The sequence below is a fragment of the Choloepus didactylus genome, chromosome 13 (genome assembly GCF_015220235.1).
Source record: "Choloepus didactylus isolate mChoDid1 chromosome 13, mChoDid1.pri, whole genome shotgun sequence".
Taxonomy (NCBI): Eukaryota; Metazoa; Chordata; class Mammalia; order Pilosa; family Megalonychidae; genus Choloepus; species Choloepus didactylus.
In genome coordinates, this window is record NC_051319.1 from 77,829,384 (window position 1) to 77,857,194 (window position 27,811).

The 27,811-nt window shown below is 39.8% G+C and overlaps 1 protein-coding gene across 4 annotated transcripts in view; it reads left to right on the forward strand.

Moving 5' to 3' along the window:
• The first annotated feature begins 3,792 nt into the window (after positions 1-3,792).
• Positions 3,793-27,811, forward strand: part of CAMLG (calcium modulating ligand) — a 38,709-nt gene continuing 14,690 nt past the window's right edge. For 2 of the 4 annotated variants that reach the window (XM_037801918.1, XM_037801921.1), the window contains exons 1-3: positions 3,793-4,611; positions 6,484-6,944; positions 9,566-9,631. In XM_037801918.1, coding sequence (XP_037657846.1) covers positions 4,428-4,611; positions 6,484-6,944; positions 9,566-9,631 — 711 coding nt within the window. In that variant the 5' untranslated portion in view covers positions 3,793-4,427. Of the gene's footprint in view, positions 4,612-6,483; positions 6,945-9,565; positions 9,632-10,174; positions 10,249-27,811 lie in introns of all 4 variants that reach the window. The other 2 variants (XM_037801920.1, XM_037801919.1) reach the window with 2 other exon arrangements.

A 27,811-nucleotide genomic window follows, 5' to 3' on the forward strand; every position in this document is an offset into this window, starting at 1 on the left:
TTGGCATAGGCCTATTCAGATCTATTCTGTTTGGAGTACGCTGTGCTTCTTGGATCTATGATTTTATGTCTTTCATAAGAGATGGGAAATTTTCATTGATTATTTCCTCTATTATTGCCTCTGCCCCTTTTCCCTTCTCTTCTCCTTCTGGGACACCAATGATATGTACATTTTTGTACTTTGTTTCATCTTTAAGTTCCCAGAGACATTGCTCATATTTTTTCATTCCTTTCTCCATCTGCTCCTTTGCGTGTAGGCTTTCAGGTGTTTTGTTCTCCAGTTCTTGAGTGTTTTCTTCTGCCTCTTGAGATCTGCTGTTGTATGTTTCCATTGTATCTTTTGTCTCTTGTGTTGTGCCTTTCGTTTCCATAGATTCTGCTAGTTGTTTTTTTGAACTTTTGATTTCTGCCTTATGTATGCCCAGTGTTTTCTTTACAGACTCTCTTTTGTGAAATATTCTCTAAACTTTTTGAATTGATTTAGCAGTAGTTGTTTGAATTCCTGTATCTCAGCTGAAGTATACATTTGTTCCTTTGACTGGGCCATAGCTTTGTTTCTCTTAGTGTACGTTGTAGTTTTCTGTTGTCTAGGCATCTAACCTCCTGGGCCACCCCAATCAGGTTTTCCCAGACCAGAACAGGCTCAGGTCACAGAAGGAGGAAATATTCAGTATCTGATTTCCCTGATGGTTTTTCTTAGAGGATTGATATACCTGTGCTTTTCTGCCCGGCAGGTGCATCTGTCAGCCTGTCACCACCTGTGTAAGAGGGTGTGGCCTGTGGCTCTCCTCCCCCAGGATTTGGAAAGGTGGGCAGTAGAGCTGGGCCCCTCCCTTTCCTCTTGGGAAGCTATGCCCCCTCCAGAGAGGTTATCTGCATATCAAGTTCTTTGTTTCTCTGACTCTGCTGATCAAAGTGTTTTGATTTTAAAATGGCTGAGGCTGTCTTTACTGAAAAGTGCTGTGGGCTGAAAACAGCTGAGGTTTTCTCCACAGAGAGAGAAAGGGACAGAAAAGCTCCCAGGTTCACTTGTCAGCCAGAGATAGCACCCGATCCTCTGGGCTCCCCGTCCTGAGACAGATATGTCCCCCCGACTCTCCCAAGGTCAGTTGTTACCAAAAGCCACTGTCTGCTTATTGAGAATTCACTATCTGTATTGAGCAGTTAACATTAAAACCCCAGTTGGAGCTGGGCTGAGAGAGTGCTGCTCTCTAGCACCGTGACGCTTCTGTGAGGGAGGGGCTCTCGGCTCTCAGCGCGGGTCTGCAGTTTTTGCTCACAGATTTTATGCTGTGATCTCGGGCATTCCTCCCAATTCAGGTTGGTGGATGATGAGTGGACAGTCACGTTTGTCCCCCCCCAGTTATTCCAGGTTATTTACTAGTTTTTTGGTCATTTATGAATTGTTCCGGGGGGGACTAACAGTCTTCCACTCCTCTCTATGCTGCCATCTTAGCTCCTCCTCCCCGGTTGTCATTTTGATATGATGAGACCCGACCTAATTTGGGAGAGGACCATTTGATAGGTCTTCTTCTTTTGAAGTTGCTGGTTTAGCCTGCTGCTTTTAAACTTTCAATGTATGAGGATGCTTAATAACCAAATTTAAGGAATTATTGGAATAAAATTTCTGAGTCATTTTGGGATTTATAGGAAGCAATTTACTAATTTCCTAAAGTTCACTCTTGAATTGCCTCTAAGTGGCCTAATTCATTCATTCATTCTTTCCGTTCCATCGAGATTCACACTTCTGAGTTATGACTTCTTCAGTTTCAAGGAGGAATGAAATGTTAATTGGAAGGAAACATTTGGCTGGATGCTTAATATCATGACTCTAACACAATGATTCTAATTCTGCTCCTCAAGCCCTCTTTTGGAACTGACCCATCAGGGCTGTGCATCATCACCTTCTGCACATTTGTTACTATTTAACATTTTCTGGTGTGTGTTAATTATTTTTAAAGCACAGTCTGAGACTTGGTGCTCTAGGTTTGTGCAGATGTCCAGTGGAACCTCCTCTAATATTTAAAATTAACTAGGATGTGTTCCTGGGATTTAACTTTCATCCAATCAAGGGTGCAGCTCAGTCTTACAGTCTTTCTTGAGCTCCTTGTGTTGTTGAACCCCAAAGATAGTTTTTTCACTTCTTTCTCAAATTCTTTTTCTGTCTGGGACAGGATTAGGTGACTAACAGTTAAATATAGTATTTTTATTACCTCTTGTCTATGTAGGGTTTCACCTGCTTCCTGAATTTGAGGGTGATTTTGTAGCAGGCAGTCTTAGTTTTGTTGCAAGGGACACACTAGGCTGCACATCTGCAGCCTCAGATAGTAATGGCTGTGACTCCCTTTTAGCGAGGGTTGATGGATTCAATTCCTTCATTTGCTCATTCATTACTAAGCACCAGTGCCCTGTGGGCCTTAGGCATTTTTGCTTAGTGGGCTCCTCTCTTCATAAAAACCTACTTAAAATTATATTTTATGACTGTGTTGATATAGAGATGAGTACAGACTGGATTCAGTATCGTGAAAATGCAATGGTTAATGACTATACTAACCATCTCGGTTTGCTTAAGCTTCCACTTTATCCAGGGAACTATGAAGAAGAGAAGGAAGCTAGCTGAGTTGATATTATCAATGATCTTTGTGGTGGGAACACAGACTTCTGATCCTGTGAGAAATTCAAGTCAAAACTGGTGACAGAGAGTCTGCTGACCTTCACCAGATGGCCCAGATTTTGCACAAATGTCCCGCTCCTGGGGCTTGCTGATTAACTGATCATTTGCCCAAAGACATTCCAACTCAAATGACTCATACCCCTTATCCCTCCTCTCACCTGAGCGGCTATGTAAGCCATCTAGAAACTGCAATTCTCAGAGCAGGCTCCACACGCATGTTGCTTTTGTACAATAAAACTCTTTCCTTGCCTTGGCAGCAAATCCCTTGATTATGTCTTTCGTTGACAGTATCATATATATATATATATATAAATATTCATTTTTCTTCTGATTTTCAAGTAAATTAAAATTAAAACATTTCCATGGATGTCTAAGAGTATCGTGGGTTCTCAGCTCAAAGCCTAGTGTATCTAATAGATAAATTGGCCCTGCTGAGTGCCTACACTGTTATAGGACTTGCAGCAGTGAACAAAACACACTGCTTGCTCTCCCTAACATTCTAGTTAGGGGTAAATGGACAATTAAGAAATACACTTATCACTCAGGTGGTTAAAAGTGCTAAGTGTTAGGTTCGGAGGCTTTCAAGAATCCTCACAACGCAGAGAGTCAAAGTTTAAGTACAAAGTTTAAGATTTACTACAGAAAGAAAGCAAGTGGGAGCCAGCAGAAAAGAAGAAAAAGATAATGGCTCCCGTTCTCTATCTGAGAGCAGCATTTTTTAACGAAAAAAGGAACCCACTTTGGGTAGGGTGTCTGCTGTGATGTTCTGTGCCTCAACTGGGTGAGTGCTTATCTAGTTTTGGGCTGATTGGTTGCTAGAATTCTGAGACAATATTCTTTTTAGGAAAGCAGCTGTGTTATTTAACTAGGGAGAGCAGGCCTTTTTGGTTGTTCCTCTTATGGATACATCTGACCTTGCTTTACCCGCCTTTGAGGTGCCACTGTGGCTGGAACAGCCTGGAACAGCTTTGAACAGCCTTCATTCTTTAGTTTATGGGGCACCTGTTTTCTGTGAGATAAGCTGTGGGGCTCCTGGGTTAGAAACTCCTTCTATGTTAGTTTCTTCTTCTGGGATGTAACACTAAGGAGAAAAATAAAGAGATAAAGGGAACAGAAATGTTGGGGAAGGGTGGCAACTTAGAATGGACAGAGACCGCCTCATTGGGAATGTCTCCTTTGAGCAAAGAAGTGAGGAAAGCCAGGGAACAAACCGGTCATGTATTTGAGAGAAAGGCAGTTCATGTTGAGGGAACAGCACTAAGATCAAGTCCCAAGGCAACGCTCCCTAAAACGTCTCTTCCTCAGTTACGTTTTCTCATGGCCTGTAAGCGAGGCCACAGGTCACTGCAAACAAGTGCTTGCCGCTAAAACCTCCATTATGCTTTCTGGCATCAATCTAAAGTGAGCCTACTCTCCACTCCCACCCCCTTTTCTACTTGTCAGACTGCAACCCATTTTCTTCACCAGAGGTGGACAGCAGAGAAGACTCAGGGGAGGGAAGCAGTTAGAACCAACGGAGGCGACTAGGGGCTGGGGTATCCAGCGATGCCCTTACTTAAGATGGCGGCACAGAGCTTTGAGCCTGGTCTAAACTGGACGGCGCGCGCGCGCGCGCACGCGCGCGAGCGCTACGCCCGCAGTCTCCGGGCTCGCGCTCGGGCGGGTCTACTGTGGGAGGGCACGCGCGCCCCGCCGTGAGGCCTGGAGTCATCCGCACCGCTATCCACCGCCATATCCACCACCGCTGCCGCACCATGGAAGGGAGGATGGAGCCGGTGACCGTCGCTACCGACGGCGGGGACAGGCCAGGGGCCCGGGCGGGTACAGGCCTGTCGGCTTCCCAGCGTAGGGCTGAGCTGCGGCGGAGAAAGCTCCTCATGAACTCGGAACAGCGCATCAACCGGATCATGGGCTTTCACAGGCCCGGGGGCGGCGCAGGTGAGAGCCTCGGTTTCCCCTCAGTCTCCCGCCCATCCCCTTGAGTCTTCAGGAACATTTCTCAACGCTCTTCCCCCCATTACCCACTCCACTGACCTTTTTGACCGATCCATTCCCTCTGATCCTCCTCTTCGTCCCCGTACCTTAGGTGATGTCCCAAGTTTTGAAGCTTTTAACGCCTTGAAGTTCCTAGTCTCTCCCCCCAAACTTCTGGGTTGCTCTGAGATTCTCCTCAACCCCGCCGCTGGCTACAAAGCCCTCGCTCCTGAGTCCCTCTGCCCGGTTACCCAAAGAATGGCTGCTTGCTTTCTTTCCACCCCCTCGGCTTCCCTAGAGAGACCACATTTTATCCCCAGACTCCTCTGCCCACTTCGCGCCTCGGGGAGATTGCTTTCCTTTCTGTCAGCTCCAAATACCTTTCCTTCCGGTGCCTTCCTTAGTGTCTGTCTTCTTTTTTCCTTTTGGCTTGCTGTAACTCTGCCCACACTAGCTTGGTGTGAATTGCTTTCTGTTTCTTCCTACATGGATCAGATATTCTTATGGTCGTGTTATAGTGTCTATATTCGGTGCCTTTAACACTCATTTATGGGCCTTCTAGGAGAGGTGGAAAAGAAAAAGGAATGAGCATTCTTTATAGATCCAACAAATGAGAAGTAGTCACCTGAGATCTCCCTTCCTAGTGTGCTGAGATTTATGTGCTTGATGTCCGGAACTGCACTTAACCCTAAAGGGGAGCCCCTCATTTCTTTCCCATTGAGCTGTCCAGTGAGTCTCAAAAATTTTTGTTGTTGTTCATGTGCATATTAATTGAACACTTAGTATGTGCTAGTGTCCTCTAAATTTCCATTGAGTATTGCCTTTAGTAATTGGCCTTTTGTTACCGGTTGCAAGCTCCTGAGATCTTTGTGACTTCTGTTCTGTTCTGTGAGGCTTTAGATTTGTATGGCTCTGAACTTTTAGACAGTTTACAAATTTGAGGATTAAAACTACCAGCAGAGGTAAGAGCACTATTTCAGATTCTTCTAGAACAGTTGTTGGAAGATAAATATCTTCTTCTAATGATTAATATCAGATATTTATTCTTTCCCAAAGAATTTATTTTTAAATTTATTTTTATAAATAAATATAAATTTTATAAATTTAAAAATAAATAAAAAAGTAATATAAATTTTAATATATAAAGTTATGAAAATTTATAATATAAAACATTTATTCTTTTTATAAATATATAAAAATATATTTTAAAATTTATTTTTAAATTCTTAGAGGTACTTTCTGTATTTTTTTCTTTTACTTTGAAAATTATCTGTCTTTAAAGGCTGTTTTGTTTTGTTTTTTTGAAACCAGAACGCCATCCTAAAACAGCTGACAAACCTACTCGTGGCACCCTGACTGCAGCAGTAGGATTACGTAAACAGCAGTTGTGGGCTATGCCACACCCTATGCTGACTGGACTCTAGATTCAGAAATCTAATTTTAAAATACAGATTTTAAGAAGCTTTAATGATTTTATGTTTTTAACCAAGTAAGCTAGAGCAGGCAATGCAGTCATACTTCTTGGCTGTATTATTATAAAAAGTTGGTCTTTACAGCTTGCTCTGTTCCTTGAATACCTTTCCCAGTGTGTCTACTAGTTTTATCTCCTACCCCCCAGGGTTTGGATTATTTCCTCTGCAGGAATATTCTTTTAACTGATACCTTTTGAAGGTGTACAGGAAGGAACTAGGTTATTTTTTTATGCCAAATCAGTATTAACATAGATTTAGAAACTGCCATATTCTATCTGCAGCAGCGTGTTTTGTAAATACCAACATGTAAAATGTTTGCTAGTATTAATATATAAATTTTAATTTTTAAAATTTCTTTTCTCAGAAGAAGAAAGTCAAACAAAATCAAAGCAGCAGGACAGTGATAAACTGAACTCCCTTGTCATTCCTTCAGTTTCAAAGCGAGTAGTGCTGGGTGATTCAGTCAGTACAGGAACAACTGACCAGCAGGGTGGTATGGCCGAGGTAAAAGGGACCCAGCTGGGAGAAAACCTGGACTCTTTCATTATACCACCTGACTGCAGTAATGATGGCAACCTTGAGCTCCGGCAGCGGAACAGAGGGGACCTGACCACAGACATTGTCCAGAGGGGTTCTCGCCATGGTCTAGAACAATATCTCTCCAGATTTGAAGAAGCAATGAAGCTAAGGAAACAGCTAATTAGTGAGAAACCCAATCTGGAAGATGGAAGTACAACAGAAGAATTTGACTCTTTTCGAATATTTAGATTGGTGGGATGTGCTCTCCTTGCCCTTGGAGTCAGGGCTTTTGTTTGCAAATACTTGGTAAGAAAAGAGTTGCTGACTATTAGCTTACAAAATGGAAGCTGAAAATTTGTTATAATAATGAGTGCTTTCAATTCATAGAACTCATTGCCAATATTAACATAATATTTACTAGATTTATATGACTGTTTGATGTATTATACATTTTTCCATTCACCTTGGTTATAGAATGGGGTGTTCTGGTTAAATATAGAGCTTAAAAGTACCAAACTCTTTCTACATGCCAGGTACCATTCTAAGTGCTTTATGTATAATTCATTTAATTTTCATCCTTATGAAATAGTTATCATTTGAATCCATGTTTAATTCATGTTTTATAGATGAGGGAACAGAGGCTTAGAGAGGTTAAATCATTTGTCCAAGGTCACACAGCTACTAAGTGACAGCTGGGATTTAAACCTAGGCAGCTTCATTCCAGAACCAAAGGGTAAAGTACTCACATATACTATATATTAATTACCAATTTTCAAATAATTTGAAACATTAAAATGCAATTCCCGCTATCCTGAACATGATGTAGTTTTTCTACAGTTCAGAAGGCATTTCAGTATTTTATAATGCTGTATTATCTTGGTGACAGTTTTCATGGTACCATGAAATGACTCTGGGCTGAAAGTTAGGATTTACTGGTTTTCTTTTACAGTATGTAGAGGAAATACAGAGAAACCTAGCTCGTGGATAAGCATCTTGCTCTTTGAAGTGTTTCCATTCAGTAGACATTTTAAGAATACTTACCATGGACAAAGCACATCAATAAAATTTCCAGATAATTAAGGTTTACTTCATTAAGCAAAAGAAGTTTTTTAAAATCTATTTTTGTACAAATGTTTTCTTAAATAGAACTCTATTGAACAGATTTAATTTTTTTCCCTCATGACCTACAGTCGTCATTACAAAGATCACAGATGCTTTCAGCATTTAGTGAGATCTGTAGCTGCTTTTTGTTTCTTTCTGAAGGGCTCTGTGCTTTCATGATTTTAAAGTTATGATGTCCTATTTTTGTGCCTCATTTTTGCGTGAGATTTTGTTGTTTTCTTTGCTATCAGATTTTCAAGTGTTATTTCTCACTGCTCTTCTAGATCTCTGTACTTTGATCTAGTAGTTGTTGCTCCTATACTCCATGATATTTTTAGTTTAAGAAGTAATCATGTAAATGAAGTATTATTTTGATCTTGTCTATATTATTGTCTGAGAAGGCAGATAACCAAGCTACTTTATCTATAAGAACAGCTCGCCATTTGAGGGCTAGAGATAAGGCTGTTAGAGTTAATTCCTTGCCCCAAAGTCTTAAGAATGTATGGCGTCTGTTTTGAGTACTAGGCCCCCCCTTTTTTAATACCTTTTTTTATTATGAGCTGTAACATATATACATACCAGTGATAAATTTCAAAGTACAGTTTAACAAGTAGTTAGCAAATTTCAAAGAATGTCATGTGTCACTGTTCCACAAATTCAGCTATTTCCGTCATTGTAAAATATACATACAGAAAGGTGTTAACTTTCGATGTACAATTCAACAAACAGTTATATAGGTAATTTCAAAAATTGTTATGGGTTATAGTTCCACAGCTATTCCAACACCCCAGCACCTAAAAATATATATATATTTATATAAAGTTTCGGTATTCATAGACCTTTGTTAAATCTTACCTTGTTTGTTGCTACCCCTTTCTCTTACTAATCTCTTTCTCCATCTTCAGGGGTGTCTAGGCAGTGAGCACCATGACTTGTTCATATTGAAAGGGGGTTTTGGCAGAATGGGGAAGGGGGCTGCGTCTGATTGTTGTTCTTAAAGAAGCTGTTGCCTCTGGGTTTTAGGACTTGTTTGGCATCGGGACACTCTGGTGAATTTAAGTTTCTGAGAGATAAAACTTAGCAAGTGAATATTTTATAGAATCTCAGGTAGGGACTTAGGTATTTGGGGACTACTTTTCGTAAGGGCATGGTGTACTGTGGCCATTTGGGATGTCTAGCAGGAGTTTGCTTAGGAGAAACCTCCAGGATAACCTCTTGACTCTATTTGGGATCTCTCAGCCACTGTGACCTCAGCTTGTTACCTTTCTTTTTTCTACCTTTTGGTCAAGTAGGCGTTTTCAATCCCTCACTGCCAGGGCCAGGCTCATTCCTGGCCATCGTTTCCCATGTCGGCAGGGAGATTCATTCCCCTAGGAATTATGTCCCTCGTTGCGGGGAGGTTAATGAATTTATTTGCTGAGTTGGGCATAGAGAGAGAAATTAGGTCCGTCCTTTTATGTGTGTTTGCAAAGTTGTTAGTTAATTCCCTCTAGGAAGGGAAATGTTGTTGCATGATTTGTTTTATCTTTATCACGATTCAATACATTAAATAATTTAAAAGAAAAATTTTATGAACGAAGACATTGTTTTGGAACATTAAATGTCCCGAATGTGAAAGAGTTGTATAACTTGGGAAAACATGTTTTATGGTTAGAAAACCAGCTCCCTTTATTTTCTTCAGCCTTCCGTAGGAACAAGATTATTTCAACCACTAACATTAAATGTTTTATTACAGATTTTTGCTGGAATTTTATAGCTGCTGTTTGTTTAATTTATTGTGATTTGAATTATTATGTTAGAAATAATTTTATCTTCTTTCTTCACAGTCCATATTTGCTCCATTTCTTACCTTACAGCTTGCATACATGGGATTATACAAGTATTTTCCCAAGGTAAATTTTTTTTTTCCTACCTTGTTGTGATGTATTTAGATTGATTAATGCCTCGCTAATTTTAGAACTTTTTAAAGACTTAGCTGTATTTGTGGTCTGAATCAGTGCTACTCATGTGGTTGGCCCCAGTGGATCTTCAAACTGTTTCTGTTTGGAATGAGTTAAGTTCAGAGATAAATAATTAAAAACTTTTATAACAATGTGGCATTGCCACATTTTTATTATGTGTTACAAAAATGTTTGTCCGCAACAGATTTGGGGAAAATCTAGTCCTTCATGACAGAGAGTTTGAGTAATCCTTACCTAAGAAAGTGTTCAATTTAATTACTTAATACATTTAGTAATACATTTTTATCTATTTATTTAGAATAAATATCTAAAGGAAATTAATTTAAAAATGGGTATAATTAGCTCATTGTGCTCCCTACTGGACAGCACTTTATCTTTATGTGGAGGGCCGGATATTTGCAAGAAATATTTGGCAAAAACTGAAGGACAAAATGATGGTGAACATCATTGTTTGCCTGGTCTGCTTAACTACAGATGTTCATACACAGTTTTATGGGGCTTGGCTTGCCTGGTAAAGAAGATAACCTCCTTTGTGGAATGGAGTTTGTGTGAGTGTTTTGCTGAAATATGGCTATTTTTTTTTTCCCCTCCTACTCTCTCTCTTTTAGAATTTTTTTTTCCTGAATTTTCATTGTGGTCACTGTATACAACATCATGTTTCCCTTTTAACCACTTTCAAATATACAATTTCAGTGTATTAATAATTACATTCACAATGTTGTGCCATCATCATGACCACATATTCCCAAAACCTTTTTATCACCCAAAACGGAAACTCTACACTGACTGGATATTAACTCCTCATTCCTGCCCTGTCCACATTCCTGGTAACCTGTATTCTTTCTGTTTCTATGAATTTGCATATTCTAGGTATTTCTTATGAGAGAAATCATGATACTTGTCCTTTTGTATCTGTTTCGCACAACATGATGTCTTCAAGGTTCACCCATGTTGTAGCATGTATTAGAACCCCATTCCTTTTTATGGCTGAATAATATTCCATTGTTTTTATATTGAACATTTTGTTTTTCCATTGATCTGTTGATGGACACTTGGGTTGCTTACATCTTTTGGCAACTGTGAATACTAATACTGTGAACACTGGTGTACAAATATCTGTTCAAGTCTCTACTTTGAATTCTTTTGGGTATATACCTAGAAGTGGGATTGGTGGGTCATATAGTAAAGTTTATGTTTAACTTTTTGAGCTGCTGAACTGTTTCCACAGCAGCTGTACCATTTTATATTCCCAGCAGCAATGTATGAGGATTCCCGTTTCTCTGCAATAACACTTGTTATTTTCCATTTTTGAAATAATAGCCGTTCTAATGGGTGTGAGGTAGTATCTCATTGTGGTTTTCATTTGCATTTCTTTAATGACTAACAATGTTGAATATATTTTAATGTGCTCATTGGCCATTAGTGTACCTTCTTTGGAGATATGTCTACTCAGGTGCTTTGCCCATTTTTCAGTTAGATTATTTGTCTTTTTGTTGTTGAGTTGTAGGCGTTCTTTTTAAATTCTGGATATTAATGCCTTATTAGATAAATGATTTGCAGATATTTTCTCCCGTTCTATAGATAGCCTTTTCATTCTCTTGATTCTGTCATTTGATGCTTGAAAGTTTTTAATTTTTAAGCAGTTTTATTGAGATATATTCACACACAGGTATAATCCATCCAGAGTATACAATCAGTGGTTCACAGTGTCATCACATAGTTGTGTATTCATCACTGTGCCGGTTTGAATGTATTGTGTCCCCCAAATGCCATTATCTTTGTGGTCTTGTGTGGGGCAGACCCTTGGGTGCTGGTTGGATTTGCTTGGAGTGTGCCCCACCCAGCTGTTGGTGATAATTTTGATGAGATGTTCCCATGGAGGCTTGGCCCCACCCATTCGGGGTGGGCCTTGATCGGTGGAGCTATATAAATGAGCTGACTCAAAGAGGAAAGAGAGTGCAGCTGGGAGTGATGTTTTGAAGAGGAGCAAGCTTGCTAGAGAGGAACGTCCTGGGAGAAAGCTGTTTTGAGGCCGGAGCTTTGGAGCAGATGCCAGCTGCCTTCCTAGCTAACAGAGGTTTTCCGGAGGCCATTGGCCATCCTCCGGTGAGGGTACCCGATTGCTGATGTGTTACCTTGGACGCTTTGTGGCCTTAAGACTGTAATTGTGTAGTGAAATAAACCCCCGTTTTATAAAAGCTTATCCATCTCTGGTGTTTTGCATTCTGCAGCATTAGCAAACTAGAACAATCACCATAATCAATTTTAGAATATTTTCATTACTCAAAAAACCCACAAAAAACAAAAAAAACACCCAAAACATCCCATACCCCTTATCCCCGCCCTGCCCCCAGCATTGGTGTGGTACGTACGTTACTGTTGATGAAGGAATATTAAAATACTATTGTTAACTATAGTCCATAGTTTGCAATAGGTACATTTTTTCCCATATACCTCTCTATTGTTAACTCCTTGTAATAGTGATAGACATTTGTTCTAGTTCATGAAAGAACATTTTTATATTTGTACTATTAATCACAGTCATTGTCCACCACAGGGTTCACTGTATTATACAATCCCATGTTTTATCCTCTAGCCTCTCTTTCTAGTGATATATGTGACTCTAAACTTCCTCTTTCAACCGTAATCACATCCATAATTCAGTGCTCTTAAGTGTACTCACCATATTGTGTTACATCACCTCTATCCATTTCCAAACATTTGAATTCAACCTAGTTAAAAATTCTGTATATATTAAGCATCTGCTCCCCATTCTTTACCTTCATTTTATCTCCTGATAACCTATATTCTAGATTTTAACTCTATGAGTTTACTTATTATAATTAGTTCATATTAGTGAGATCATACAGTATTTGTCTTTTTGTGTCTGACTAATTTGCACTCAGCGTAATGTTCTCAAGGTTCATCCATGTTGTCACATGCTTCAGTACTTCATTCCTTCTTACTGCTGAATAATATTCCATCGTATGTATATACGATATTTTCTTTATCCATTCATCAGTTGCTGGACACTTGGATTGTTCAATCTATTGGCAATTGTGAATAATGCCACTGTGAATATTGGTGTGCAAATGTCTGTGTTCCTGCAAACCTAGTAGCAGGATTGCCGGATCATATGGTAGTTCTATACTTAGCTTTCTGAGGAACTGCCATACTGTCTTCACAGTGGCTGCACCATTCTCCATTCCTACCAGCAGTGAATAAGTGTTCCTATTTCTCCACATCCTCTCCAGCACTTGTAGTTTCCTGTTTGTTTAATAGTGGCCATTCTAGTAGGTCTGTGAAATGATATCTCGTGGTTTTGATTTGCATTTCCCTAATAACCAGTTGAACATCTTTTCATGTGCTTTTTAGCCACTTATATGATCTAGTGATAGGCTGTGGTTTCCTAGACCTTATGCCCAAAGCCTTTCCGAAGACCTTTCCCTCTTTGGAAAAAGCCTATTCATGTCTTTAGCCCATTTTTTAACTGGGTTGTTTGTCTTTTTATTGTTGAGTTGTAGTGTTTCTTTATTTATCCTGGATATCAAACCCTTATCAGATTTATGGCTTCCAAATATATTCTCCCGTTGAGTAGGATGCATTTTAACTTTTTTGACAAAGTCCTTTGAAGCCCAAAAGTATTCCATTTTGAGGAGTTCTCAGTTACCTATTTTGTTTTTCTTTGCTTCAGCTTTGGGTGTAAGTTTAAGAAACGATTACCTATCACTAGATGATGCTTCTCTACATTTTCTTCTAGGAGTTTTATGATACTGGCTCGTATATTTAGGTCTTTAATCCATTTTGAGTTAATTTTTGTGAGATGGGGGTGTGAGATAGAGGTCCTCTTTCATTCTTTTGGATATGGATGTCCAGTTCTCCTAGCACCATTTATTGAAAAAACTGTACTGTCTCAGTTGAGTGGACTTGGGAGTCTTTTCAAAAATCAATTGACCATAGATCTGAGAGTCTATTTCTGAACTTTCAGTTCGATTCCATTGATCAATATATCTATCTTTATGCAAGTACCATGCTGTTTTGACCACTGTAGCTTTGTAATAGGCTTTAAAGTCAGGAAGCATGAGTCCTCCCACTCCATTCTTTTTCAGGATATTTTTTGGCAATTCGAGGCCCCTTGCGTTTCCTTATAAATTTGATAATTGGCTTTTCCATTTCTCTACAGTAGGCTGTTGGAATTTTGAATTGTATTGCATTGGATTTGTAGATCAGTTTGGGTAGAATTGACATCTTAATGACATTTAGCCCTCCGATCCATGGATATGGAATGTCCTTCCTTTTATTTAGGTCTTTGATTTCTTTAAGCAATGTTTGTGGTTTTCTGAATATAGATCCTTTACATCCTTGGTAAAGTTTATTCCTAGATATTTGATTCTTTTAGTTGTGAAGGTTTTTAATTCTGATGAAGTCCCATTTATCTGTTTTTTTCTTTTGTTGCTTATGATTTTGGTGTAAAGTCTGAAAATCCACTGCCTACTACAAGGTCTTGAAGGTATTTGCCTATGTTTTCTTCTAAGAGTTTTATAGTTTTAGGTCTTATGTTTAGGTCTTTGGTCCATTCTGAATTAATTTTTGTATATGGTGTGAGGAGTACCCTTTCATTGTTTTGCATGTAGCTGTCTGGTTTAACTAGCACCGTTTGTTGAAGAGGCTGTTCTTTCTCCATTGAGTAGGTCAGACACCTTTGTCAAAATCAGTCAGCTGTAGAGCTCCTTGGCTTCTTGCAAAGTCATTTTTAATGGGCTGATAGAGGTTTTTTTTTTTTTAGTATGATGCATTCTTTTTGTTTTTTAAATAAATGCAATTTTACTGAGATATATTCACACACCATATAATCTATTGAAAGTATACAGTCAGTGTCTCACAGTATCATCATATAGTTGTACGTTCATCACCACAATAAATTTTAGAATATTTTCATTATTCCAAAAAAAAAAAACAATAAAAAAACAAAAAAGAACTCCCAAAACATTCCATACCCCTTATACCCCATATTATTTATATATATTTTTTGTGGTTATTTTATTACTCATCTGCCTGTGCACTGGATCCAGGGAGAGTCAGTCACAAGGTTTTCACACGATAAAAACTATATAGTTATACAATTATCATCTCAAGAATCAAGGCTATTGGATTATAGTTTGACAGTTTCAGGTATTTCCTTCTAGCTATCCTAATACACTAGAAACTTAAAGGAATTGCCGATAGAGTTTTAATGGATTTGAAACATTTGTATTATTTATTTATTTATTTATTTATTTATTTATTTATTTTCATTTTTATTGAGATTGTTAAGATACCATACAATTATCCAAAGATCCAAAGTGTGCAATCACTTGCCCCTGGGTACCCTCATACAGCTGTGCATCCATCACACTTAATTTTTGTTCAATTTTTAGAAGCTTTTCATTACTCCAGACAAGAAATAAAGTGAAAGATGAAAAAAAAAAAGAAAAGAAAAGGAAACTCTAATCCTCCCCTATCCCTAACCAACCCCCCTCAATTGTTGACTTGTAGTATTGATATAGTACATTTGTTACTGTTTATGAAAAAATGTTGAAATACTACTAACTGTAGTATATAGTTTGTAATAGGTATATAGTTCTTCCCTATATGCCCCTCTATTATTAACTTCTAATTGTATTGTCATACATTTGTTCTGGTTCATGGAAGCGATTTCTAGTATTTGTACAGTTGATCATGGCCATTGCCCACCATAGGATTCAGTTTTATACATTCCCATCTTTTGACCTCCAACTTTCCTTCTGGTAACATATATGACTCTGAGCTTCCCCTTTCTACCTCATTCACACACCATTCGGCACTGTTAGTTATTCTCACATCTTGCTACCAACACCCCTGTTCATTTCCAAACATTTAAGTTCATCATAATTGAACATTATGCTCATACTAAGCAACCACTCCCCATTCTTAAGCCTCGTCCTATATCTTGGTACCTTATATTTCATGTCTGTGAGTTTACATATTATAATTAGTTCCTATCAGTGAGACCCTGCAATAATTGTCCTAATGTGTCTGGCTTATTTCACTCAGTATATTGCCCTCGAGGTTTTGTCATCAACCCATTTTTTTTTAATATGGTTATGTTCACTCACCATACATTCCATCCCAAGTAAATAATCGATGGTTTTCTTCATGGTCATACATTTATGTGTTCACCACCTTCACCATTATCTATATAAGAACATCTACATTTCTTCCACAAGGCAGGAGGGAGAGTCAAAGAAGGTAGAGAGGCAAAAGAAAGAGGAAAAAAAAAGATGGCTAGGAAGCAGCAAAAGGAAAAATTACCTTAAATCAAAGTAGAATAAAGAATCAGACAATACCACCAATGTCAAGTGTCTAACATGCCTCCCCTATCCCCCCCTCTTATCTGCATTCACCTTGGTATATAACCTTTGTTACATTAAAGGAAGCATAATACAATGATTCTATTAGTTATAGTCTCTAGTTTATGCTGATTGCATCCCTCCCCCAGTGCCTCCCCATTTTTAACACCTTGCAAGGTTGACATTTGCTTGTTCTCCCTCATAAAAGAACATATTTGTACATTTTATCACAATTGTTGAATACTCTAGATTTCGCCAAGTTACACAGTCCCAGTCTTTATCTTTCCTCCTTTCTTGTGGTGTCTCACATGCTCCCCACCTTCCTCTCTCAACCGTATTCATAGTTACCTTTGTTCAGTGTACTTACATTGTTGTGCTACCATCTCCCCAAATTGTGTTCCAAACCATGCACTCCTGTCTTCTATCACCGTGTAGTGCTCCCTTTAGTATTTCCTGTAGGACAGGTGTCTTGTTCACAAAGTCTCTCATTGTCTGTCAGAAAATATTTTGAGCTCTCCCTCATATTCGAAGGACAGCTTTGCTGGATATAGGATTCTTGGTTGGCGGTTTTTCTCTTTCAGTATCTTAAATATATCACACCACTTCCTTCTTGCCTCCATGGTTTCTGCTGAGAGATCCGCACATAGTCTTATTAAGCTTCCTTTGTATGTAATGGATCGCTTTTCTCTTGCGGCTTTCAGGATTCTCTCTTTGTCCTTGACATTTGATAATCTGATTATTAAGTGTCTTGGCGTAGGCCTATTCATATCTCTTCTGTTTGGAGTACGCTGCGCTTCTTGGATCTGTAATTTTATGTCTTTCATAAGAGATGGGAAATTTTCATTAATTATTTCCTCTATTATTGCTTCTGCCCCCTTTCCCTTCTCTTCTCCTTCTGGGACACCAATGATACGTACATTATTGTACTTTGTTTCGTCCTTGAGTTTCCGGAGACGTTGCTTATATTTTTTCATTCTTTTCTCCATCTGCTCCTTTGCGTGTAGGCTTTCAGGTGTTTTGTTCTCCAGTTCCTGAGTGTTTTCTTCTGCCTCTTGAGATCTGCTGTTGTATGTTTCCATTGTGTCTTTCATCTCTTGTGTTGTGCCTTTCATTTCCATAGATTCTACTAGTTGTGTTGTTGAACTTTTGATTTCTGCTGTATACATGCCCAGTGCTTCCTTTACAGCCTCTATCTCTTTTGCAGTATCTTCTCTAAACTTTTTGAATTGATTTAGCATTAGTTGTTTAAATTCCTGTAACTCAGTTGAAGGGTACGTTTGTTTCTTTGACTGGGCCATAACTTTGTTTTTCTTAGTGTAGGTTGTAATTTTCTGTTGTCTAGGCATGGTTTCCTTGGTTATCCAAATCAGGTTTTCCCAGACCAGAACAGGCTCAGGTCCCAGAGGGAAGAGATATTCAGTATCTGGTTTCCCTGCGGGTGTGTCTTAGAAAATTGCTCCACCCTTTGATGCCTCGGGTCACTGTGCTTTTCTGCCCAGCAGGTGACGCCTGTTAGCCTATAATTCTTGACTGGTGTGAGGAGGTATGGCCGTGTTCCCCCAGGCTCTGGGGTCTGGTTCTGAATGGAAAGGGCCACACCCCTTTCCTCCTAGAGAAGACAGAGCCCCCAGGTGGAGGTCATTAGCATTTCAATGGTCTCTCTCTCTGCTTGTGCTGTCTCCACCCTTCTCCACTTCACAGCCCTGGAAAAGATTTTATGCTGTGTTCTCGGGCATTCCTCCCAATTCAGATTGGTGTATGATGAGTGAATGGTCTCGTTTGTCCCCCTGCAGTTATTCTGGATTATTTACTAGTTGTTTCTGGTTTTTTGTAGTTGTTCCAGGGGGACTACTTAGCTTCCACTCTTCTCTATGCCGCCATCTTGCCCCTCCTCCCCGAAACATTTGTATTTTTGAGGGTCAGTTTCTGAAAAGAATAAAGAAATAAATATAATTTTTAAAATTTTAAACATTTTTTATTGTGAAACATAAGATATGCAAAAGAGTGATACATTTCTAAATACAGTTTAACACGGAGTTATAGAGCAAATTTCAAAGTATGGTATGGATTATAGTCCACAAATTCAGGTATTTCCTTCTAGCTGTTCTAATACATTAGAGACTAAACAGAAATACCTGTAGGATTCAGTAATCATTTGTTAAAGCATTTCTTCTGTGTTACATCTCCTCCCTCTCATTTGCTCATTCTCTCAATCATCAGGGATATTTGGGGAATGACCATTCTAACTTCTTCGTGTTGAAAAGGGATGTCGACATTATGGGGTAGGGGGATGCAACTGGTTTATGTTCTTGGAGAGACTGGATTTCAGGGCTTATCTGGCAAAGGAACAATCTGGAGGTTTTAAGTTTCTGATAAATAAGCTTAATGAATTAAACGTTTTATAGAGTCTTGTCTAGAGCCCTGGGTATTCTTTAGGGTTTTCAGGAATACTGTTGGTCGGGGCTTGGCATGCCATACCGATTTGCACTATCTAGCTGAAGCCTGCATAAGAGTAATCTCCAGTATAGCCTCTCGACTCTATTTGATATCTCTTAGCCACTGGAACCTTATTTTGTTAATTTTTTTCCCCCTTTTGGTCAAGAGGGCATTGTCAATCCCACAGTGCCAGGGCCAGGCTCATCCCTGGGAGTCATGTGCCATGTTGCCAGGGAGACTTATACCCCTGGAAGACATGTCCCACGTAAAGGGGGAGGGCGATGAGTTTATTTGCAGAATTGGGCTTAGAGAGAGAGAAAAACCACATCTGAGCAACAAAAGAGGTGCTCTGGAAGTGACTCTTAGGCATAATTGTAGGAAGGCTTAGTTTCCACATTGAAGTACAGAAATAAGTTTCGTACGAGCAAGACTTAAGATCCAGGGTTTGGCTTATTAAATTGGGAGTCCCTAATGCTTGAGAGAGTATCAGGAATTTCCCAGGTGGGGAAGTTTAATAGGTCCACATTTTTTCTCCCATCCTCAGGGGACTTTGCAAATGCTTTTTAATTTATCTGGAATGTATCTGGGTATTACATTAAGCTCTACAGAATTATAAGGTCTCATTCCCTATCATAGGCTTCATGTTTTTAGGTTGTTTAGATGAACTGGCCAGACAGGTTAAGTTAGATTGTATGCTACAGAAAATTTAAATTTTGTACAAAATAATCATGTCTTCCTTTGGTCTCACACAGAAGGTGAAGTTTTAAAATACAGTTAGTATCATCCTTTACCCTGTATTCTGATTTATCTTCCTCCCAACTGGCTCAGCTTTTTTCAATCTCTAATTGAAGTCTGATCTCTTTTTTGGCTTCTTTAATAGTTGCTATATGGAGTAATGCTAACTTTCAGAGCTGCAGAATTCTAACTCTGAGTCTTAGGTGTCACACAGGTACCCAAAGTTCCAGGGAAACACCAAGTTATACAATAGGGCACAGCATCTTAGCATTTAGAAATAACACTTAAAACTCAGGAATAAATGTGATTGCTGTAAGAGCTTAAAATCTAGAGCATGATTTTCTATTAATATTTTCTAAATGAGACCATACAATATTTGTCCTTTTGTTTCTGGCTTATTTTGCTCAACGTAATGTCCTCAAGGTTCATTCGTCTCGTTGAACTCACGACTTCCTTTTTATAGCCACACAATATTCCATCGTATGTATACACCACAGATCGCCCTTTTGCTCCTCTGTTGATGTACCCTTTGGCCACCTCCATCCATTGGCTACTGTGAATAATACTGCTTTAAAGATTATTGTAAAAATGTCTGTTCGAGCCCCTCCTTTCAGTTCTTCTGAGTATATTGCTAGTAATGGAATTGCCTAATCATATGGTGACCCTATATTTAGCCTCATGTGGATCGCTACATTAGCCTCTGGAGGGGCTGTACCATTATGCTAACCTACTTGTGCCAGTTTGAATGTATTGTGTCCCCCAAATGCCATTATCTTTGTGGTCTTGTGTGGGGCAGACGTTTTTGGTGCTGGTTGGATTTGCTTGGAATGTGCCCCACCCAGCTGTGGGAGATGACTCTGATGAGATGTTCCCATGGAGGTGTGGCCCCGCCCATTTAGGGTGGGCCCTGATCGGTGGAGCGATATAAATGAGCTGACTCAGAGAGAAAAAGAGAGTGCAGCTGGGAGTGATGTTTTGAAGAGAAGCAAGCTTGCTAGAAAGGAACGTCCTGGGAGAAAGCCGTTTTGAGGCCGGAGCTTTGGAGCAGATGCCAGCTGCCTTCCTAGCTAACAGAGGTTTTCCGGACGCCACTGGCCGTCCTCCGGTGAAGGTACCCAATTGCTGAGGTGTTACCTTGGATGCTTTGTGGCCTTAAGACTGTAACTGTGTTGTGAAATAAACCCCCGTTTTATAAAAGCCTATCCATCTCTGGTGTTTTTGCATTCTGCAGCATTAGCAAACTAGAACAGATTTTGGTACCAGAGAAGTGGGGTGCTTTTGCTGCTGAGTTTGCAAATACCAAACATGTTGGAACGGCTTTTTAAATGGATAATGGGGAGTTTCTGGAAGAATTGTGAGGAGCTTGATAGAAAAGGCCAAAACTGCTTTAAAGAGACTGTTTGTGGAAATATGGACTCTAAAGATACTTCTGATGAGGCCTTGAACAGAAATGATGAATATGTTGTTGTAAACTGGAATAAAGGTGATCCTTGTTTTAAAGTGGCAGAGAATTTGGCAAAATTGAGTCCTCGTGTCGGATGGAAGGAAGAATTTAAAAGTGACAACCTGGAATACTTAGCTGAGGAGATCTCCAGACTACCTGTGGAGGATGTAACCTGGCTTCTCCTTGCAGCTTATAGTAAAATGCGAGCAGAGAGAGATAAACTTAGAACTGAACTCTTGGGTTCAAAGAGACCAGAAGCTGATGGCTTGGAAAATTATGAGCTTCCAGGGGGTGGAATCCCAGAAGCTACAGCCCAATGTGAGAATGTAACCAAACATGGAACCCAGCCGCCATTTCAGTACAAGCCAAGATTGGAGATGGAATTATCCAGAAAGGATTTGTGGAAAGTCCTATTGTCTGATGGCTTTGACCCCTGTATGCTTCATGCAAAGCCAACAGAATTTTTGCGAGATCTTTATAGACAGAGCCATTGCCGGTCTGGACTGGAGGAGACAGACAAGGAAAAAATTAAAGGAAAAATCTCTTCAAAGACAGAGCCATGGAGGTTGAGGTCTGGAGTCAGGAGGTCTCGGGCTGGGAGAGCGGAGCAGCCCACATGCATGGGAAGGGTGAGTTTGCCCTGGAGGTCGAGGGCGGGCATTCCACCTCGATGCTCTGGAAGAGTTTTGCCACCTCAGGTCCCAAAGAGGTTGGAGCACATTCCCAGGGAATTGGGGAGAGCCTGGCTGCCACCACACTGTTCTGAAGGGGTTGAGCGTGTGCCCCAGAGATGGAAGGGAATCCGGGAGCTGCCCCGATGTTTGAGGAGGGTGGGGCCGAGAAGGTGGTCTCCCCAATGTGTGGGTATGTTGGAGCACTCACCTAAGCATTTGGAGAGGAAAGGGCTGCCGAAAAGGCCCTTAGGAAGGGTTAGGCTCCCGCTCTCTCAAGCCCCAAGGATGCAACGTTGTTCTGTTAATGACTCTCAGACTTTGAAATCTAATGGAGTTTGTCCTGCAGGTTTTAGGAACTGTTTTGGTCCTGTTAACCCTGTTTTCCTTACTGTTTCTCCTTATGGCAATGGAAATGTTTATCCTATGAATGTCTCTCCTTTGTATATTGGAAGCATATAACTTGTTGTAAGTTCACAAATCCACAGCTAGAGGGGAATTATGCCTTAGGACTGACCAAGCCTAAATTGATTTTGATGGGATTTTGTACTTAACTTTTGTTACTGAAATGATTTAAGTTTTTGTGATATTGTGATGAAATGAATGTATTTTGTATTTGGAAAGATAATGTCATTTTGGGTTCCAGGGGGGTGGAATGTGCCAGTTTGAATGTATTGTGTCCCCCAAATGCCATTATCTTTGTGGTCTTGTGTGGGGCAGATGTTTTTGGTGCTGGTTGGATTTGCTTGGAATGTGCCCCACCCAGCTGTGGGAGATGACTCTGATGAGATGTTCCCATGGAGGTGTGGCCCCGCCCATTTAGGGTGGGCCCTGATCGGTGGAGCGATATAAATGAGCTGACTCAAAGAGAGAAAAAGAGAGTGCAGCTGGGAGTGATGTTTTGAAGAGAAGCAAGCTTGCTAGAAAGGAACGTCCTGGGAGAAAGCCGTTTTGAGGCCGGAGCTTTGGAGCAGATGCCAGCTGCCTTCCTAGCTAACAGAGGTTTTCCGGACGCCACTGGCCGTCCTCCGGTGAAGGTACCCGATTGCTGAGGTGTTACCTTGGATGCTTTGTGGCCTTAAGACTGTAACTGTGTAGTGAAATAAACCCCCGTTTTATAAAAGCCTATCCATCTCTGGTGTTTTGCATTCTGCAGCATTAGCAAACTAGAACACTACTAACACTGAAAAGGTATACTTTTCTCTCCACATGTACTCTAGCCCTTGAATCTTTCTGTTTATTTTGAATCAGCAGATTTTGTTGAGATATAGTCACATAGCATATATTCTAACCAAAATAGTCATGTCTCACAGTATCCTCACTTAGTTCTACAATCACCATCACTCTCAATTTTAGACAATTTTTATTGCTCCACAGAGAAAAATAACAGATAGACACATGCAGACCAAAGAGAAAACCCAAAACACCCCACAGATCTCATCCCCCTCCCCCAATTATTTACCCCTAGTATTGCTATAGTACTAGTGAGGTATATTCCTGTTAAATGTAGCCCATAGCGTTCAATAGGTAGTTTTCCCCATATACCGCTCTATTACTAACTCTTTGTACAATGTCATATCTTTGAAGTAGTTCATGCAGGAACTTATTTATATTTGTAGTGCTAATCAGTGATATACATGACTTTAAACAACCCCTTTGAATCATATGCACCTTCAGTATGGCACTATTACTTATGATCCCACTAACTACCATCACCTCTATCCATTCCTACACATTCAAGTTCAATCTCATTAACATAAGTCTGTAAATATTAGATAACTGCTCCCCCTTCTCTAGCTCTGTCTATCTCTTTTGTTGTTGAGTTGTAGGATTTCTTTAAATATACTGGATATCAAACCCTTAACAGGTAGATGGTTTCCAAATATTTTCTCCCATTGAGTTGACTGTCTCTTCACCTTTTTGACACAGTCCTTCGAGGCACAGGAGCATTTGATTTTGAGGACTTCCCATTCAACTATTTTTTTCTTTTGTTGCTTGTGCTTTGGGTGTAAGGTCTAAGAAGCTACCACCTATTACTAGGTCTTGAAGATGTTTCCCTGTATTTTCTTCTAGGAGTTTTATTGTACTGACTCTTATATTTAGGTCTTTTATCCACTTCGAGTTTATTTTTGTATAGGGTGTGAGGTAGTGGTCCTCTTTGATTCTTTTGGATATGGATATCCAGTTCTCCTAGTCCCATTTGTTGAAGAAACTATTCTATCCCCATTCAGTGGATTTGGGGGCCTTGTCAGAAATCAGTTGATTGGAGTCTATTTCTGAACTCTCAATTTGATTTTGTTGATCAGTTTGTCTGTCTTCATGCCCATACCATGCTGTTTTGACCACTGTGGCTTTATAATCATATTTAAAGTCAGGAAGTGTGCCAGTCTGAATATATTATGTCCCCCCAAACACCATTATCTTTGATGTAATCTTGTGTGGGCAGACCTGTCAGTGTTAATTAGATTGTAATTCTTTGAGTGTTTCCATGGAGCTGCGCCCCACCCAACTGTGGGTGATGACTCTGATTGAATAATTACCATGGAGGTGTTGGCCCGCCCATTGGGTGGGTCTGAATTAAATTACTGGCACACTATATAAGATCAGACAGATGGAGTGAGCTTGCTACAGCCAAGAGGGACACTTTGAAGAAAGCACAGGAGCTGCAGATGAGAGAGACATTTTGAAGATGGCCGTTGGAAGCAGACTCTTGCTCCGGAGAAGCTGAGAGAGGACAAATACCCCAAGTGCAACTAAGAGTGACATTTTTGAGGAACTGCAGCCTAGGGAGGAACATCCTGGGAGAAAGCCATTTTGAAACCAGAACTTTGGAGCAGATGCCAGCCACGTACCTTTCCAGCTAACAGAGGTTTTCCGGACACCACTGGCCATCCTGTAGTGAAGGTACCTGATTGCTGATGTGTTACCTTGGACATTTGATGGCCTTAAGACTGTAACTGTGTAACCAAATAAACCCCCTTTTATAAAGGCAGTCCATCTCTGGTGTTTTGCATTCCGGCAGCATTAGCAAACTAGAACAGGAAGTATAAGTCCTCCCGCTTCGTTCTTCCTTTTTAGGATGTTTTTGGGAATTTGAGGCCCCTTTCACTTCCTAATAAATTTGATAACCAGCTTTTCCAAGCCTGCAAAGTAGGTTGTTGGAATTTTGATTGGTATTGCGTTGACTCTATAGATCAGTTTGGGTAGAATTGACGTCTGAACAACATTTAGCCTTCCTATCCATGAACACAGAACATCTTTCCACCTATTTAGGTCTTCTTTGATTTCTTTTAGCAAAGTTTTGTAGTTTTCTGTGTAGACATCCTTTACATCCTTGGTTAAATTTATTCCTAGATACTTGATTCTTTTATTTGTTATTGTGAATGTAATTTTTTTCTTAATTGCTTCCTCAGTTAGGTCACTACTAGTGTATAGAAACATCAGTGATTTTTGTACATTAATCTTGTATCCCACCACTTTGCTGAATTTGTTTATTAGCTCAGATAGCCTTGTCATAGATTTCTGAGGGTTTTCCAAGTATAGGATCATGTCTTTGGCAAATAATGAAAGTTTTACTTCTTCCTTTCTGATTTGGATGCCTTTTATTTCTTTTTCTTGCCTAATTGCTCTAGCTAGAACTTTAGCAAAATGTTGAATATCAGTGGTGACATGGGTAACCTTGTCTCATTCCTTTTCTTAGGGGGAAGGCTTTGAATCTCTCACCATTGAGTGTGATATTGGCGGTGGGTTTTTCATCTGTGCCCTTTATCATATTGAAGAAGTTTTTTTCGATTACTACCTTTTGAAGTGTTTTCATTAGAAAAGGATGCTGAATTTTATAGAATGTGTTTTCAGCATCAATCGAGGTGATCATGTGATTTTTTCCCTTTCAGTTTGTTAATGTTCTGTATTGCATTGATTGATTTTCTTATATTGAACCCCCTTGCATCCCTGGAATGAACCCCACTTTGTTGTGGTGTATAATTCTTTTAATACGCCTTTGAATTCAATTTGCAAGTATTTTGTTGAGAATTTTTGCATCTATGTTCCTTAGGGAGATTGGCCTATAGTTTTCCTTTCTTGTGGTATCTATCTGGTTTTGGTATTAGAGTGATGATAGCTCCAAAAAATGAGTTAGATAGTGTTCCTTTTTCTTCAACTTTTTTGAAGAGTTTGAGCAGAAATGGTGTTAGTTCTTATTCTGGTTTGAAACTATTATGTCCCCCACAAAAGCTCTGTTCTTTAATGCAGTCTTGTAGGGGCAGACTTATTAGTCTTTTGATGAGGGTGGAACCTTTTGATTGAGTGTTTCCTTGGAGATGTGACTCACCCAACTGTGGGTGACCTTTGATTAAATTATTTCCATGGAGATGTTACCCCCCCATTCCAGTAGGTCTCAATTAGATCACTGGAGTCATTTAAGAGATTTCACAGAAACAGGGAGCTGAGCAAAGCTGAGAGAGACATTTTGGAGAGAAGGTAAGAGCCGACACAGACACGGATGTTTGGAAGTGCTTGGAGATGCAGAGAGATGTTTGGAGATGTGAAGCTAAGAGATGAAGCCCAGAGTTTGTTTCAGAGAAGCCAAGAGAGGATCCCCAGACGCCTAGAGAGAAACACCTGGGAGAACAAGCAAAGATGCACAGGAGCTGAGAGAGAGAAGCTAAGGCAGACTGAAGCCTAGAGACATTTGTAGAAGGCCATTTTGAAACGCAACATGGGAGCAAAGGACCAGCAGACGCCGGCCCTGTGACTTCCCAGCTGACAGAGCTGTTCCAGATGCCATTGGCCTTCCTTCCGTGAAGGTATCTTCTTGTTGATGCCTTAGTTTGGACATTTTTATGGGCCTTAGAATGTAGGTTATTTCTAACCTAATAAATCCCCTTTATAAAAGCCAATCCATTTCTGGTATTTTGCATAATGGCAACATTAGCAAACTGGAACAGTTCTTTTTGGAATGTTTGGTAAAATTGCCCTGTGAAGCCATCTGGCTCAGGACTTTCCTTGTAGGAAGGTTTTTTTTTTTTTTTTTTTTTTTTTTTTTTTTTTTTTTTTTTTTTTATCATCATTTTATTGAGATATATTCACATACCACGCAGTCATACAAAACAAATTGTACTTTCGATTGTTTACAGTACCATTACATAGTTGTACATTCATCACCTAAATCAATCCCTGACACCTTCATTAGCACACACACAAAAATAACAAGAATAATAATTAGAGTGAAAAAAAGCAATTGAAGTAAAAAAGAACACTGGGTACCTTTGTCTGTTTGTTTGCTTCCCCTACTTTTCTACACATCAATCCATAAACTAGACAAAGTGGAGTTTGGTCCTTATGGCATTCCCAATCCCACTGTCACCCCTCATAAGCTACATTTTTATACAACTGTCTTCGAGATTCATGGGTTCTGGGTTGTAGTTTAATAGTTTCAGGTATCCACCACCAGCTACCCCAATTCTTTAGAACCTAAAAAAGGTTGTCTAAAGTGTGCGTAAGAGTGCCCACCAGAGTGATCTCTCGGCTCGTTTTGGAATCTCTCTGCCACTGAAGCTTATTTCATTTCCTTTCACATCCCCCTTTTGGTCAAGAAGATGTTCTCCATCCCACGATGCCGGGTCTACATTCCTCCGCGGGAGTCATATTCCACGTTGCCAGGGAGATTCACTTCCCTGGGTGTCTGATCCCACGTAGGGGGGAGGGCAGTGATTTCACCTTTCAAGTTGGCTTAGCCAGAGAGAGAGGGCCACATCTGAGCAACAAAGAGGCATTCAGGAGGAGACTCTTAGGCACAAATACAGGGAGGCCTAGCCTCTCCTTTGCAGCAACCGTCTTCCCAAGGGTAAAACTTATGGTAGAGGGCTCAACCCATCAAACCACCAGTCCCCCATGTCTGTGGCCATGCCAGCAACCATGGAGGTGGGGTAGGCGAACACCCCTGCATTCTCCACAGGCTCCTCAAGGGGGCACTACATCTTTTTTTTTTTTTTTTCCTTTTTTGTCTTTTTTATTTTTTTTTTTTTTTTTTTTTTTTTAACTTTCCCTTCTTTTTTCAAATCAACTGTATGAAAAAAAAAGTTAAAAAGAAAACAAACATACAATACAAGAACATTTCAAAGAGACCATAGCAAGGGAGTAAGAAAAAGACAACTAACCTAAGATAACTGCTTAACTTCCAACATGTTCCTACTTTACCCCAAGAAAGTTACATACTATAGCAACATTTCAGTGAACTTGTTCCTACTACATCCATCAGAAATTAACAGACCATAGTCATTTCTGGGCATCCCCAGAACGTTAAATAGCTTATCTGTTCTTCTTGGATTATTGTTCCCCCTTCCTTAATTGCTCTCTACTGCTAGTTCCCCTACATTCTACATTATAAACCATTTGTTTTACATTTTTCAAAGTTCACATTAGTGGTAGCATATAATATTTCTCTTTTTGTGCCTGG